Below are 17722 nucleotides of genomic sequence, written 5' to 3' on the forward strand. Positions count from 1 at the left end.
TTTATTATCAGATAATACTTTCATCTAAATTATGGGTTGGCCTAATCTACCCCGCTGTCTTTTTTCGTAAATGAAGTTTGGGGGGGAGCCCAGCCAAGTTTGTTCATTTACATACGTCTGTGGCTGCTTTTGCACTGCACTGTTAGAGTTGAGTAGTTGCATCAGACTGGATGGCCAACAAAGCCTAAAATATTTATTGCTTTGTCCTTTACAGAAAAGGTTTGCCAACACCTAATTTAAATGATAAAGTACAGAATTGGGCTGCGCTAAACATTCTGATTTTGAATGAAGTCATTTTGACACTTTATTTTGGGTGAGCTTTTAATTCTATTTCCCTAAAGACATAATGACCATGTTTCCATACCCCTTGAAGTTACTTTTCAAAAAAAAAAAAAAAGTCTTCACTCTGTTTAGGAAAAAGTTACTTTAAGTGATTTGGATATAGGACTATCTGAGAAGTGGGAGAGTATATACATTATAGAATTACTGGGCTAGAAGACACCTGTAAGGAATGTCTTTCTTCCCTCAGGACCATGATCAAGTTAGTTGGAAACTTAAGAGACTTTTCGAGAACAGAAAAGTTGGTATAATCTAGTTTTATATATAACCATAATGAAAATATATAAATTTTCCTTCTTAATGTTCTTAACTTTTGGTTTTGATGTAATTTCAGACTTACAGGAAAACTGCAAGAATACTGTTCTTTATGTATTCTTCATGTAATATACATCCAGTGACAGATGTATGTTAAAAACAGTAAAAATTCCTCTAAACCCTTCATCCAGATCCCCCAGTGTTAATATTTTACCAAATTTACCTTAACATTTTCTCTTAATTTCTTTTTAACTTTTAAAGAATAAGTTAGAGGTATCATGCCCACTGTGCCTAAATATTTTTAGTGTGTATTTCCTAAAAACAAGGACATTCTTCTTTATGACTTCAGTGTACTTATCAAAATCAGCAAATTACAGTGACACAATACTATTAATCTGTTAAACAGACCTCATTCAGATTTTGGCCAGTTGTGCACATAATGTCCTCTACAGAAAAAATAAAATTTCTGATCCAGAATCTAACCTGAGATCAAGCGTTACATTGAGTTATCTCTTTAGTATCCTTTAATCTGGAATACTTAGTTCCTCAGGCTTTGGCTTTTATAAACTTCACATTTTTGAATATTTTTAAATTTTTTAGAATATTCCTCAATTTGGGTTTGTCTGAAGTTCTGTTTGGAATGTTCGTTTATACCATTACTGGCATTGTCAACTTCAGTCACTTGGTTAAGTTGGTGTCTGCCAGGTTTCTCCAATGTAAAGTTACTATTTTCCCCTTTATAATTAAAGTATAATATAGGAGCACTTTGGAAATAATAAATACTCTTTTTTTGTGAAATTTATCCATCCAGTGAATTTGCCTGAATCTTGTACAACTATGATTGTTAACAAATGGTGATTTTCTAATCCATCATTCCTTTTTCTGTATTTCTATACAGTGGTAGCAGTCTTAACAGGTTATTAAAATTACTTGCTTAGATGCTTGTTTCTCCTCACAGGACTATGAGATCTTCAAGGGCAGAGACCATTCCTTAATCGTTGGTAGTAAGAGTTACTTTTATCATGGTATCTTTTTAGTAATGGTTGTAATAAGTTACCACTTAATAATAGTGAATGACTACTCTGTGCCCCCTACAGTCTGTGCTACATTCAGTATCCAGAGTGATCTTTTTGGAAATACACATCTGTTCATGTCAAAGTCCTATTTAAAACTTTTAAACGGTTCCTCATTAAATTGTTAAGTAAAATCCATTTTTCTTAACAAGGCTTGCATACCATGGCATAATCTGGTCCTTATTTATGTATGCATTTTCACCTCAAGAGTTTCTGGCCTACCAGAGGGACCATGTTACTATAATGTTCACACACACACACACACACACTCATTGACTTGTTTCTGAGAAGACTTTCTTTTGTTTAGATGTCTCTTCTCATTTTAAGTTTCATCCTTTCCCCTGAAAACCATTCCTGTTCCTCCAAGACAGAGTATTCTGCCTTTTCTGTATGCTCCCATAACATCCTTTCCAATCATAGCAGATAACATTTCATAATTGTACATTGTGCAGAGGCAGAGACTGTTTCTGTCTTGGTCACTTGAGTCTCCCCAGGGCACTGTGAAAGCGTACTATGTAGTTTGGCACTTCATAAATATTTGAATGATGAAGTGAAGAAGGTCCTTCTTTTTCCATGGTGCCACACTGCTGCTATTTTTTTTTTTTAATTTAAATTTTTTGGCCGCACACCATGGCATGTGGTGTCTTCTCTGACCAGGGATCGAACCCACGTCCCTTGTAGTGTAAGCACGGAGTCTTAACCACTGGACCACCAGGGAAGTCCCAATTCTTCTTGAATCCATAATGTGTATATTTTATTTGATAGGTGGTCAGAAAATACTTGAATGAGTGTCATGTAATCTTTACAGTCCTGTAAAGTAAGTGGTGGTGTTTTTATCAACTGTAAAAGGGAAACAAACAGGCCCATGAGTTTGTAACTTAACTTTAAATGACATAGCTGAAAATTATCTTCTGATTTAAATCCTGTGTTCTTTCCATTCCTTTTTCTGATCCAGCAAATAGTGATAGCTACGTCCTTGCTAGACAGTTGATGCAATTATGTATCTTTGCTGAGTACTTTTCAGACTTCTCTCAATCTGTTTCTGTTTTAATAACTGTAATAAGTTCAAATTCATTCTTAAACCATAGAAATTATCATTTTAGTGTTCAAGTATCTTTTTTTCCTTAATGCTGCAGAGATCAACCTGTGATCCATGATTGAATTTCAAGGGATTTTCATAATGCTTGAAATCATATGTAAAACTGTGGGGTTTTCTGGGGCAGGGGTCCACAAACACGAGCAGTTTCTCAAATGGGTGTGTATATATGTGGGTTGGGAAAAGAATAAATTGTGGTCCAAAAAGTGTTTTCTGGATGGTCTTAGCTGCAGTGTTGTATTGACTAGTGCAACATATAACTTCAGTGAAGTCTCTTGGAGGGCTGTGGTGATTTTTAAGTTTTAATTAGAAAAATTATAGAGGAGGTAAATTTGAAAGTGTAAAATAAAATCTTAGATTTGGAATTAACTTGCCAAGAAAACAGAAATCTGAAATTTGAGAAACATTTAATCATCATCACCTTGATGATTCTTCAGTGATTACTTACCAGCATAAAACTTTAATTTTTCTACACACGTTTTACTACTGGGCTGGGGAGGCCTTGAAAGCAGGCACATGTGTCAGGTGTTCGCCTTGTTCTTCAGTACTAGTGGAAGCCCAGCACATTTTAGATGCGTGTTGAATAAAACCGAGTGTTGTTAAGGTAGATTTTTTTGAATTAGAGTCAAAGTGGGTAAGGCTAGAGAAGGAGGAAGTTGGGGGGACAAGTTTAAACTGAATGGCAGGGACTTCCCTGGTAGTGCAGTGGTTAAGAATCTACCCACAAATGCAGGGGAGACGGGTTCGAGCCCCGGTCTGGGAAGATCCCACTTGCTGCGGAACAAAGAAGCCCGTGCGCCACAACTACTGAGCCTGCACTCTGGAGCCCTCAAGCCACAACTACTGAGCCAGCGTGCCACAACTTCTGAAGCCCACACGCCTGGAGCCAGTGCTCCGCAACAAGGGAAGCCACTGCAATGAGAAACCTGCGCACCACGACGAAAAGTAGCCCCCACTTGCTGCAACTAGAGAAAGCCTGGGCACGGCAACGAAGACCCAATGCAGCCAAAAATAAATAAATAAATTTATTTTTTAAAAAAAGAGAAATGGAATATTATCAGCACCCCGGATGCCTTCCTTTAAAAATAAAAATAAAAAATAAACTGAATGTCATTGAACTAGGAAAGCTTTTTAAGGTATGGTACTTGCTAAATAGCAGCATTTAGAAGTTGCCTTGGGAATCCCCATGTTCCTTAGGCCTTTGCCTGAGACTTTACAGCCTCTCATTCTTTACCTTGAATGCAGTCACAATGCACAGAAGTCTTTTGGTACTGTGTCTAGGGCTGCTTCTGAGGCATGTTACCTTTTCTTTTAATTTTTAAAATAGACAGTTCCTACACACGACAGAATTCAAAAGGCATACTGCAAAAGGCAACATTTCACTCCTAACCCTGCCCTGTGTCCTGTTCCCTGGAGGCAACCAATACAACTAGTTTGTTGTGAGTGTTCTAGAGATAATTTGTGCATATTATGTGTGTATATTTTGCCTTTTTTACAAAGCTGGTACCACTGTTTAGCTCCTTTTTACTTAATATATTGTAAAGATTATTTCATACCAGCTTATGAAGAATTTATTTTTCATAATTGCATAGTATTGTATAAATATACCATAATCAGTTTATCATAATCATATTAATTAGTCTTCTGTTTCGGCCATTTAGGTTGATTCCTTTCTTTAGCTTAGCAGCAAGTAATTTTTTGAACATGTTCACATATGTGGGATATACATGTTGGATAAATTACTAAAAGTTGTGTATCTGAGTCATAGTCTGTGTTATTTGTAATTTTGATAGGTACTGCCAAATCTCTCTTCATAGTTGTACCAGTTTAACTCTCATCAGCAATGTTTATGTGTAAGAGTGCCTGTTTCACTACACTCTGGCCAACACAGGTGTTGTCTAACTTTATGTTGGTCAGACTGATAGGCAAAAATGGAATATTGTTATAGTTTTAATTTGCATTTCTCTTATGCATGAAGTATTGAATATATTTATGTTTATATTTCCTATTGTAAGAACTATGTCCATATCCTTTGCCCATTTTTCTGAGTGGCTGAAAACTGAAATTGGATCTTACTATCTTTTGTTTGTTGGGAGCCCAGCTGTCTGAAGTTAAGAGTGTTTCTTCAGGGCTTTAAAAGAATAAATAAAATTATTCTACTCCCTTTCCCCCTTACTCTCCCTTCCTCTGCCCTTCTCGTGTGTGATTTTATAAAACTTCCAGACATGTGTATTATCTTCTAAGTTATTTTTCCAGTCACATCTCAGGACCTCTGAGACCTAATGGAGATACCCCTACTCACACTTTTTGTAATACAATTTATGAGATAAAATCATAGACTCTTAACACTTTACAGGGGTATGATGATCGAGGTACAGTTCTTCCTGCTATTAAAGGAAGCTAAATCCGGGTTATAGAACCATTACCACTGAAAGCGTTTCACAGAATTATGCTGAGGGAAAAGGAGCCTAGAGTATTTACATATCAGTATTTGCCCAGTAATTTCTTTCTTTCTTTTTCTTTTTTTTTGTTTTTAACCTTAGAGTGGTATATGGCCATAGACATTGAAGTTATATGTTCATTTTTAAAATTTTGTTGTTAATCAAGAAAATGGATTTTTAAAATCTTTATGCTAGTATATAGAATTGTGAATCAGGTTCCAAGACAGTCATATATTACCCAAAGATGTGCTTTTATTTCTCTAGATCAAGGGTTGGCAGTTTTTTTTCTGTAAAAAGTCAGATAGTAAATATTAAAATACTTAAATTTAAAATGTGACTGTGAGGCCTCAGTCTCCTCCTCCCTTCTACTTCCCTTCTTTCTGCCTTTTTCTTCTCCTTCCTTTTTCTTCTTCCCTCCCCTTTTCTCCCTCTCTTTAAAAATGTAAAAAACCATTCTTAGCTGGGGTTGAAGGGGCACTTAAAGAACCAGGCTGCAGGTCAGACTTTAGGGTGTAGTTTGCTGACCCCTGCACTGGTGTGTGGAATTGTGAATCAGGTTTCTTTACAGTCTGATATTACCCAGATATAAGTGTTTTAATATCCTTAGCCTAAATAACTAACAATTGATTTAACCATGTATTTTCCAAGATGATTTGTCTATAAGCCATATGGTTTCAATGGGAACCAAATGAGCTTAGTTTTTTCTGTTGTCATGTTTTGGCTGCTCCGCACAGCTTGTGAGATCTTAGTTCCCCCACCAGGGATTGAACCCAGGGCATGGCAGTGAAAGTGCCAAGTCTTAACCACTGGACTGCCAGGGAATTCCCGAGTTTATTTATTTATTATTTTATTTCTCTAAGTTCTTACCTCTTTTTCTAGATTTTCAGTGTTCAGTAAATTCACGTAAATATTTGGTTTCTTTGCTTCTAACCCTGGAACTTCACAAATACCTGAAAATCCTGGGAAAAATGATTTTTTTTTAATGGGGTTTAAAGTGGGGTTTTAAAAAATCTTCTAATACATTCAGTTATCTTGGAGAAACTTACCTCTCACATGTAACTAAATACATAAACATTCATATATACATATACACACATGTGGTATTCTCAGTATCTTCACAGTTTCAGAATTGCTTAGAGAAACAAAAATTATGACAAAAAAACTAGTGAACTGAACACTTAAAAAAATTCTTATTCAAACATCCCTTCTCAGTTAACATCAGCATGTATCGTTGTCCAATAGGTTATTTTCTTTTTCAGCCAGTCTCACTGTTATAAAAGTTGGCAGACCTATTATGAAATAAAAATGCACTGATTTCATAAAGTCAGTAAAAATAATATTGAAGAAGTTGGAAAAGAAATATATAAGACCACTAGTGTACTAGAAGCATTTTCAGAAAAAGTAATGAAAAGATTCTGAGATACTCTTGGGAAAAGAATGTTGCATCATGTTATCAGTTAATTATTTGGAAAAAGTATACCAAAAAATATCAACAATTGATTCATGGGGGGAAGAGTTGGTGAAATTTTGTCTCATGTATTGATTTGGGGATTACAAATAAATGTTAGTGAGTTGGTGAATTTGCAGATACAGAATCTGAATAATGAGGATAAATGGAATCATGAAATCTGTGGCTTTTTGTGTCTGGCTGCTTTTACTTAGCATAGTGTTTTCAGGCTTTATCCATGTTGTAGTATGGATCAGTATCAGTAGTTAATTATACTTTATAGCTGAATAATACTCCATTGTATGGATATCATTTTTTACATATCGTTATATGAGCCATTATGAAATTTGGCGGGGGATGGATGGATAAACGTAGATGCAGAATTGCTAGGTCATAGTCTTTTTATTTCTTATTTGATGCTCTTTGCCTTTTTAATCAAAGGTATTTTATGTTTCTTTAATTCTGAAAAGCTCATCTTCATTATTTCTCAAAAAAGTTCCTTTTCTCCTAGAATTCCTTTTACCTGAAGTTGGCACTTTAACTTCTAGCCTCCATATCGCATAGCTTTGCTTTCACATTTTCTTTTTGTCCCTTCCTGCTGCTTTTTATCTCCTCTTCCAGTTGTAAAAATGGCACCTTGCTCAGAGTCTCTTTCTCTTTTTTGTTCTTAGTCTTGCTGTCATTTAGGAATAAAGATTTGTTTGACACATACACTACACAATTTTATCTGTACTTGCTAATAACAAGTAAAAATAGTCTTAGTTGTAAAAAGTATATCTGTTATTACAGAATATATAATCTGATCTGTATATAATAAAAGGTAAAAAATTATACTCTCATTGTAAATTATTTTGTTGTCAAAGTCTTGTTTAGCTAAAGAACAGTCTAAGTCAGTGTTAAATTTTTACACTTTCCAGAAAAAGTATTGTTTTGATCCTGTTTTTTCCTACAGTCTCTTCTATTTGAGTCTATTCTATTTGAGTCTATTCTATATCATTTGAGATGTGTTAAAAATGTGCTGGAGTACTTTGCCAACAAACTTCCAATGAGTACTTTTTGAGACTGTTGGAAGAAAACATCCCAGTTTAGACCCATTTAGTGTGACTTATTAGCAGTAGGTAACCTTTTCAAGTGTTGTGTTTTTTTAACTAAAAATGGGTAGTATAAAAACTGTATAATTAAAAGTAAACTTTTTTTTCCATAAGAGAATCCGTTTACTCAGAATCTATTTACTGTACTTTAAATATAATCTAACTGTTTTTAGGGAATCATGATTCACATACAATAAAGACAAAAACATCGAACTCACAGCTATATAATATTTCTTGAGTTAAAATGGTCCTTTGTTTTAGTATCTACATTCTTTTCTTTTCTCCCCAGCTTTATTGTGATATAACTAACATTTAACATTGTGTAAGTTTAATGTGTACACCTGTTGATTTGATAACATATATATTGCAAACTGGTTACCACCATAGTGTTAGCTAACACCTGCATTATTACCATTTCTTTTTTTCGGGGAGCATATTAAAGATCTATTCTCTTGGCAACTTTCAAGTATATAATACAGTATTATTAACTGTATCACTATGCTGTACATTAGATCCCTGGAACTTACTCATCTTATAATTGGAAGTTTGTAACTCTTTGACCAAGTTTGTAACTCTACCTCCCTTTACCCCTGTTTTAGTCTCTGTTTCTATGAGTTCAGCTATTTTGGATTACATATAATAAGTGATATTGTACAGTGTTTGTCTTTCTCTGTCTTATTTCATTTAACATAATACCCTCAGGGTCTATCCATGTCACAAATGGCAAGGTGCCCTTCTTTCTCCTGATTGAATGATATCCATTGTATACATATACCATAGCTTCTCTATGCATTCATCTCTTGATGGACACTTAGGTTGTTTCTGTATTTTGGCTATTGTGAATAATGCTGCAGTGAACATGGGAGTCAGGCATCTCTTTGAGATCTGCTTTTCATTTTGTTTGGATACATACCCAGAAGTGGGATTGCTGGCAGGTGTTTATTAAGAAATGGAAAACTTACAGTATGAATCAGGTATAAAGACTTCCCACCTTTTAATTTCATTTTCCTTCAAGTCAGCCTGTTTTTTTCTATGTACCTTCTGTCTTGGCAATCTTTGACAGTAACACAATATATCGATCGTTTTCTAAGGTTTTCCCAAATTGTGGATCTCTTGCTTTAGCCTATTTCCTGAATTTTAGGTCTATATTTTCGTCTTTCTCTCTCTCTTCTTTTTTAAAAAAATGAATTTATTTACTTATTTATTTTTGGCTGCATTGGGTCTTCGTTGCTGTGCATGGGCTTTGTCTAGTTGTGGTGAGCAGGGGATACTCTTTGTTACAGTGTGCAGCCTTCCCATTGCGGTGGCTTCTCTTGTTGCAGAGCATGGGCTCTAGGTGCACAGGCTTCACTAGTTGTGACATGTGGGCTCAGTACTTGTGGCTTGTGGGCTCTAGAGTGCAGGCTCAGTAGTTGTGGCACACGGGCTTAGTTGCTCTGCGTCATGTGGGGTCTTCCCGGACCAGGGCTTGAACCTGTGTCCCCTGAATTGGCAGGCAGACTCTTAACCACTGCACCACCAGGGAAGTCCCTTCAGGCTTCTCTTGGCTCTCTCCTCCACTTGCCCTTCAGACTCAACCTCATAATCTTGTTTTATAAGCTAATTCTTCGTCTTTGGTGTACATTTTTGTTAACATCTTCATCATTTTTCAAGTAACCCATAGTCAAAACATGTACCCCTTTTGTAATTTAAAAAATTTCTATTGCTAATTATAACAGTTGCTTTAAAAACACTTTCTAGATAACTAAACTTTTCAGTTAGGGACAGTATTGTTGGAAGACAACTTTTTTTGAAATTATGACAGGTTAGAATACATCTTCAGATCTTTTGCAGATGTTATTTTAAATAGCCACCACCGCCTAGTTATTTGCACAGAAGTAGAGCTTGGACATTTGATCTATTTTGAGTGCCCCATTGTTGAATTTATATGCATATATTTATTAATCTATTCCTATATCATCTAAATGCTGGATAATTCATTTACAGTAACTTCCGAAAGATTTTCCATCACTCTGTCAGGAATTGTTAGGTCTTATAAATTATTGTGCCTAGTATGGTACAGTGTACACTCTAGACAGTTTATGCGATGTATTTCACACAATCTAGAATCTTGAATTTTAGGCCCTCCACATTGGAGTGTCTTTAACATTCTCTTCTGGTAGACAATATTTTGAGACCTTATAACTCTGAAAAATACCTTTATTCTATTGTTTGGCAAATCATATAATTAACCATTTGGAAATAAATTTTGCTTCAAAATGTTCAAGATGTCATTGCATCATTTTCCAGCTTACAGTGTTGCTATTTTGATACCATTTCGACTCTTTTGTTGTGGGAGGTGCTCTGAGCCCTCTCTGGTGACTTAATATGTCTTTCAGTTCTAAAAAATTTTCTTTTTCTTTTCTTTTTTAAAATACTTTCTTACCCTCAGTTTTCTCTCTCCCTGCTTTCTGGCTACCTGTTAGGAGATGTAGGACTTCTAACTCTTATCCTCTAATTTTATTTTTTTAATCTCCCATTTAGATAAAGGATTAGTGTAAATGAAGGCAACTCAGATAGCATTTTTAGCAGTGGATTCTGTGCCATGTGGGTGTGACATTATTCCAAACGTTTTCATATCATGTAGGCTAACACTATTGCTGTTTATTCAGAAGACAATGATCCTAAGAAATGTTACAGTAATCATTATAGGGCTGCTTCCTTCTTACTTTTTGCTGTTGTGGGACTTTGGAAAAATTCTGTTGCATATCAGGTATCAAAGTAGATAATCTTAGTTTCCAGCTTAAATTTTGTATACAGCTTTGACAATATGAAGAGGAGCAAGTTAGTAATTCCTAGTGCTTGGGTGCATGTTGATAGAACTTCCCCATAGTGTTAGGCATACTGTACTAGTCAGTAGCTCTTGGTCACTAATCAGTAGTAATCAGCCATTTTGTGAACATCAGAATACTTAAAATTTTTTTTTATTATTTATTTACTTATTTATTTTGGCTGCACTGGATCTTCGTTGCAGCGTGTGAACTTCTTAGTTGTGGCATGCATGCAGGCTCTAGTTCCCCAACCAAGGATTGAACCTGGGCTTCCTGCATTGGGAGCACAGAGTCTTACCCGTTGGACCACCAGGGAAGTCTCTGAATCCTTTTTTTTTAAATTGAAGTATGTTTGACATACTATATTAGTTTCATGTGTACAACTTAGTGATCAGAATACATTTTCTAGTTAGCAGCTGCTCTAAACTTTTGAATGGAATTAAGAGAATGTATCTTTGAGAAGCATTACCTCAGTATATTAACCGCCGCTGTAGAATGGGTCCCAAACTTGAGGTCTGTAATAAATTGCTATAAATGTTTGTAATGAATACTTGTAATGCTGAGACCTTCTGCAAAAGCAACTAACTAAGTTAAAATTGTGTAATTCTTAATTGACTCAAATATCCCTCAATACATCTGTTCTGAGCACTGAGTACCTAATGCAACAGTCATTTTCAAACTTTTAAAATTAGCAGAATACCTGTTTTTCCCTATAATGTGGGTAGGTGATGATAAGTGGCGTTCTTTTTCCTGAGTTTGTTAACCTCTCCAAGAGGTGGTAGAGAACTCAGAGCTAAAAGTGTTAAGTCCTTCCTCTCTTTTTTTTTTTTTTTTTTTGCGGTACACGGTCCTCTCGCTGCTGTGGCCTCTCCTGTTGCGGAGCACAGGCTCCAGACGCGCAGGTTCAGCGGCCATGGCTCATGGGCCTAGCTGCTCCACGGCATGTGGGATCTTCCCTGACCGGGGCACGAGCCCGTGTCCCCTGCATCGGCAGGCAGACTCTCAACCACTGCGCCATCAGGGAAGCCCCGAGTCCTTCCTCTCTTTATCTCTGATTCATACCCACAGGTACACATTGAATTAGACAACTCCAGGCATCCCTCAGAAATAGATTGGAATGTATCCTCTCTACAGGCAGAAGCAGGCCAAGAAGAGAAAGAGCCCACATGGCTCTGAGCTGAGGACAGACACACATAGTTCTTTCTCTCAAATTCTCCCTTGTGAGGAAGGAATGAGTGAGGGCTGTTAAGAGAAGCCAGTAGTTCAGTGATGTCCACTTTCTCTGGACATCAGAATCATCTGGGGAACTTCTAAAATATACGGAGGCCTGGGACCCATTCCCAGAATTTTAGATTCAATTTGTTTTGGATAGTATTTCTATAAAAGTTTCCTGAAGTGGTTTAATTCTGCAGCCAGAATTGAGAATCCCAGCTGTAGTGGAAAAGGCTAGGGGGATGGTAGATGTTACCTACATTTGTGGATAAATCCCCAAAATGGTACTCCTTCCCAGAATAATGCCACTGTGTCATCTGGTACAGATGATAAAAGTGCATCATAACCTTGGGCAGGTTGCTAAACTTTTTAAGTAAGTTTTCCCATTTGTAAAATGGAGATAACAACCTCATAGGGTTGTTTTGAAATTCAAATAAGATAATGCATTCATACAGATTGCCCTGTGTCTGTAAAGTCCACATTGGCATTTTTAATGGCAGCTGAATATTACATCTTGAACTTTCCTCAGTTGTGTGACATGTGGATTATTTCATTTTCCACAAATGCTGATAGAACCAAAAATCATGTGAAAAGATTTTTCTTGGATTACAGTTCCTAAAAAATGGGATTATCAGGTCATATAGGTATGCTCAATATTATTAGATTACTCTGAAGGAAGGGTTTTATATGATGTACCATTGAGATTGTGTGGGTTTGCCATTTACCCACCTAACAAGGTGAGTGGATAAGGAAATATGTGCCCAAGAGCTACTTGATGGACTTAGAACAGTGAGAGATTGTCAGGGAACAGAATTGTTGCTAGGCTTAGATTCATACAGCAAGAAAAGGTACCTCAAGGTTTAAAAACATAGTTTATATTTCTCAAGAACAATTTTGATAAAGTATTAGATAGTATTTGAAGAGCAACAATGATCTAAAACTTTCTTTTTTTAAAATAACAGCAGTATGAAAGTAGATTACACTTGGCCATTAGCCAAGTTGATTTCGTATTTATAGAAAAATATGCTGAATAGCAGGAATTGTCTTTACACATAATTTTTCTGAAGTGTGTTTATATAGCTGAGTTATTACTAACCTTTTCTTCCCTTAAGTAGGGATGGCAAGTGAGATGTTTGACTTGTTCATATGAATACTCTCAGTAAAGGAACTGTAAATGACTTCATTTTATGTGCAGAAGGCATATAGAAATTAAGATTATCAGGAGGTGTATTCCTGCCAGAAATAAAATGTCTTAGTTACTTAGTCTGCTACTTGGCTAATGAGGTCATACAAGCCTGGTAGACGTTTAGAAATAAATATGTATTTGTGCTATATGTTTTTACTTGTTTTTTAAGGGACCAGGATCTATTTTTATTTAAAGCCAAACATAAGTAAAATTTTGGACAATAATTAAATACCAGATTGTTCCTCCCCATTTCTTTGTTGCCATGTGAAATCACTCAGCTTCAAAGCAATCACCACTTCCATACTACACTGATAACTCTTCTTTTGGTTTATTTTTTGCAGGAGGTATATCGAATTCCAAAGAAAAGTCAAACTGAAAAGGAGAGCACAAGTAGGTATTCAGAGATACTTTGTGCATATGGCTTTACAAATATTCTTTTAGAAATATGCAGATGTAACTGATAAGAACTTTATTTTGTTTTTGAAACCAGATAATATGTCATTAGGTAAATGAAATATTTGGTATAAGTTTGAAAACATGCGTTTTTAAAAAAAATTTCTTGGTGTATAGTTGATTTACAATGTTGTGTTAGTTTCAGGTGTACTGCAAAGTGAATCAGTTACACATATACATATATCCACTCTTTTTTAGATTCTTTTCGCATATAGGCCATTACAGAGTATTGAGTAGAGTTCCCTGTGCTATACAGTAGGTCCTTATTAGTTATCTATTTTATGAATAGTAATGTGTATATGTCAATCCCAGTTTCTCAATTTATCCTTCCCTGCCTTCCCTCCTGGTAACCATAAGTTTATTTTCTACATGTGTGACTCTCTCTCTGTTTTGTAAATAAGTTCATTTGTACCATTTTTTTTAGATTCCACAGATAAGTGATGTCATATGATATTTGTCTTTCTCTATCTGACTTCACTCAGTATGACAATCTCTAGGTCCATCATGTTACTGCAAATGGCATTATTTCATTCTTTTTTATGGCTGAGTAATATTCCATTGTAGATATGTACTGTATCTTCTTTATCCATTCCTCTGTTGATGGACATTTAGGTTGCTTCCCTGTCCTGGCTCTTGTAAATAGTACTGCAGTGAACATTGGGGTGCATGTATCTTTTTGAATTACGGTTGTCTCTGGATATATGCCCATGAGTGGGATTGCTGGATCATATGGTAGCTCTATTTTTAGTTTTTTAAGGAACCTCCATAGTACTGTTCTGCATAGGGGCTATACCAGTTTACATTTCCACCAACAGTGTAGCAGGGTTCCCTTTTCTCCACGCCCTCTGCAGCATTTATTGTTTGTAGATTTTTTTGATGATGGCCATTCTGACCAGTGTAAGGTGATACCTCATTGTAGTTTTGATTTGCATTTTTCTAATAATTAGTGATGTTGAGCATCTTTTCATGTACTTTTTGGCCATCTGTATGTCTTCTTTGGAGAAATGTCTATTTAGATTTTCCATCCATGTTTTCTTTGGGTTGTTTTTTTTGATATACAAACAAGCTGTTTGTATATTTTGGAGATTAATCCCTTGTCTATCACTTCGTTTGCAAATATTTTCTCCCATTCTGAGGGTTGTCTTTTCATCTTGTTTGTAGTTTCCTTTGTTGTGCAAAAGCTTTTAAGTTGAATTAGGTCCCATTTGTTAATTTTTATTTTTATTTTCATTGCTCTAGGAGGCGGATCTGTGCATTTTTATTCTTAGTGAATTTTTGTCAAAGGAGATGTCCCTTTATATTCCCTGTGTTGTTTCTTTCCTTGAAGTCATGGCCTTTGAGTAGCTTTTCTTCCATTCATTTCTTCCTCTAGAGCAGACATTCTTAAACCTGTACTCCTTAGGTGTGTGTAAGTTTTTACCTGTAGATGTTTATATGTAAAATCCTTGGTATACATTCATTTTACTGGGGAAAATTCAAAACTTTCATCAGATTCTCAAGGAATCAGTGACCCCTTACAAGATTAAGAATCATTATTACAGAACAGATAACAGGGAGACCATTGCAGTATGGTTTCTGGGCTTTACCACTTAGCTATGTTTCCAACATACTTTAGAGATTAAAGCAATGGTATAAATTATGGTGGCTCTTGTTAGTCTCTTGTGCTCCTCCAGCAGTGACCCAATATAAATAGAGTAAAAGAGCCAGTGTGATCATGTTTTTGATCTTTTTCTTTATTTTTGGCATGAAGAACTTTTTGTAATCTTAAATCTTACTGGTTAAATAATCTTACTGGTTAAAGCCCTGTAAAGTATCCTTTACATCACTTTTGTATCTTTTGGATAGTTTTAGTTCTACTGGTTTAGTCTCTTCATAGCCATACATCCTACTTACGGCTGCAAAGAATTCTTCCCATAAGAAAGAAAGCTGGGTTGAGTAGTACTGGTTGGCAGTATCAGCAGCACCACTGTAGAGTTGATCATCAGACACTAGCTTCTCTGGGCCCACTGAGTTGAAAACATTAGCAAGACAGGCAAAGTTTTAATACCTATGAAGGTCCCCCCACCCCACCCTGCCACCATTATTTTGTAAATATCTAGTCTGGTATGGCCCTCTGAGAGAAGCAGGACATGGTCTGTAGTGGACAATTATAATCTTTTCAGGGAGCAGCCTTTTGTGTGCCAACTTCAGTCTCATCCTCACATGTGGGGAACCTCCGCCTCCATCTCAGTCTCAGGCTTTTAGATTAGAGAAATGCTTATAATGCAAACCTGACTTCCTATGTTACTCCTCAATGTCAAGCTATTAAAAAGCTTAGAACTTTTAAAATTCATAAGGATGGTGAAATACTTTGGGAAATATGCAGTCTAGCTTTATCCTCGTTTTAAAATATGAGAAAATCAGCCTGAGTATATAAGATGATTCCTCTGCCTCACATATTCAAGATGCAGAGTCAGAATATACTGTTGGTATGATTCCTTTTCTTGTTTTACCAGTATATAGTGAAGAAATAGCCACATTTTAAGGAAATTAACACCAGGGTAAGGAACCTGGGTTTGAAGGAGGAAATAGAGTAGTCATGGGCAGATCCAGATGAAACTAGATAATAATACTTCACAAAAGGATGTTGTGCTAATACCTTCTGAGCTGAACAGTTGTTTTAATTGTTTAGTATTTTCTGCCAGCATGTGGTATTAGATGAGTTAGTTCTGTTAGCTTCTCACTGACAAATACTCATACATGGCTGTAGATTAGTAACTTTTTTGTAAATGAGGTTTTTGCCAGCTAAAAGAACTGTGAGAATGGTATATGTAAACCTGATCCTACTGCTGGGGAAAAAACAACTGATAGCACATTTTTCTGAGATGAGAAAAGAAAAAACAATGTTTATTGAGAATCTGCTTTGCACTATGAGAGATATTTTATAAGAAATTCTCTCCTTATGAAGAGAGCAATATGATTAGTAGGTAGCAGTACTAACATACACAAAGCAACAGCATATAATACCGGTCAGTTTATATTGAAATGTTCATTGGTGAGATCTAGACTGCTTAGGAAAATGAAAGACTAGGTGGTGTGATCAGTGAAAAGTAGTACTTAGGGCAGCTTTTGGGAGCAGTGGCAATGGAACTGGGTGAGAACCATTTTAGGTAAAGAGACTGAAGAAGGTTAGCTTCCATCTTTTTTAAAATTTATTTTATTTTTGGCTGCGTTGGGTCTTTGTTGCTGCGCACGGGCTTTCTCTAGTTGTGAGCAGGGGCTACTCTTCATTGCGGTGCGCGGGCTTCTCACTGCAGTGGCTTCTCTTGTTGCGGAGCACGGGCTCTAGGTACACAGGCTTCAGTAGTTGTGGTTTGCGAGTTCTAGAGTGCAGGCTCAGTAGTTGTGGCGCATGCGCTTAGGTGCTCCGCGGCATGTGGGATCCTCCCGGACCAGGGCTCAAACCTGTGTCCCCTGCATTGGCAGGCCGATTCTTAACCACTATGCCATCAGGGAAGCCCCAGATTCCATCTTTGAATAGGAAACTGGCGTTCTTTTTTTTGAAGATGTAGCTCTCTGGTTTTGATAACTTACTGAATTACCACCTGTTTCACCTGTGTTTGAAATATTTTTCTTTTGAAATTGTAGTTCATAAAAAGTTGTCTAATTTTTTTTTAATTAAAGAGATTTTTCTATTGAGGTTTTTATGTTTAGCGTGCCAGGCTGTTTTTATACCAATTGTAAATATGCAGAGTTATAAGGGCAGGGGAAGGCCTTTACATTTTGAACTGACAAGCAGACTGCCTTACTAAAGGCATCAGGAACATCTTGCATGCATGTGTTCCACAGAACTTGTTAGAAATGATGAAAGCTTGGACTGAGACTTTGGTGGAAAAAGATAGAGAAGGGCATTCATGGAAGAGACTTTTAGGAAGTAGAGCACACAACCATATAAGACCTTATGTCTCATCCAAATTCGGGACTGGGTATGTGAAGGAGGAGTCCATAGATCTGTTTGTTGGATAGAGATTTTATTATATAGTTGGTATACTATCATGATGGAGAAAAGTCTACCAAGTAAATTTTTTAAAAAACCCTTTTCTCTTAGTAACCGAACGAGGAAGGGATGCTGTTGGCTTCAGAGATCAAACAGTTGCCCCAAAGACTCCTAACAGGTCAAGAGAGAGAGACCCAGACAAACAAACTCAAAATAAAGAGAAAAGGAAACGAAGGGGCTCCCTCTCACCACCTTCTTCTGCCTATGAGCGGGGAACAAAAAGACCAGATGACAGGTAAGTGGCCTATGTGAGTTACTTTCTTTTCTGAGCAAGTCAAAAAGT

The 17722-nt window shown here is 36.3% G+C and overlaps 1 protein-coding gene across 4 annotated transcripts in view; it reads left to right on the forward strand.

Annotated features, from left to right (window-relative positions):
* SETD2 (SET domain containing 2, histone lysine methyltransferase) overlaps positions 1-17722 on the forward strand; it is a 117760-nt gene that overhangs the window by 71542 nt on the left and 28496 nt on the right. For all 4 annotated transcript variants that reach the window (XR_010842590.1, XM_059078154.2, XM_067044448.1 and 1 more), the window contains 2 exons: positions 13292-13340; positions 17491-17674. Coding sequence is in view for 3 of the 4 variants with exons in the window: in XM_059078154.2 (XP_058934137.1) it covers positions 13292-13340; positions 17491-17674 (233 nt within the window). In the remaining variant the exon portion in view is untranslated. The remainder of the gene's footprint in view (positions 1-13291; positions 13341-17490; positions 17675-17722) is intronic.

Source organism: Kogia breviceps, chromosome 10 (genome assembly GCF_026419965.1).
Source record: "Kogia breviceps isolate mKogBre1 chromosome 10, mKogBre1 haplotype 1, whole genome shotgun sequence".
Taxonomy (NCBI): Eukaryota; Metazoa; Chordata; class Mammalia; order Artiodactyla; family Physeteridae; genus Kogia; species Kogia breviceps.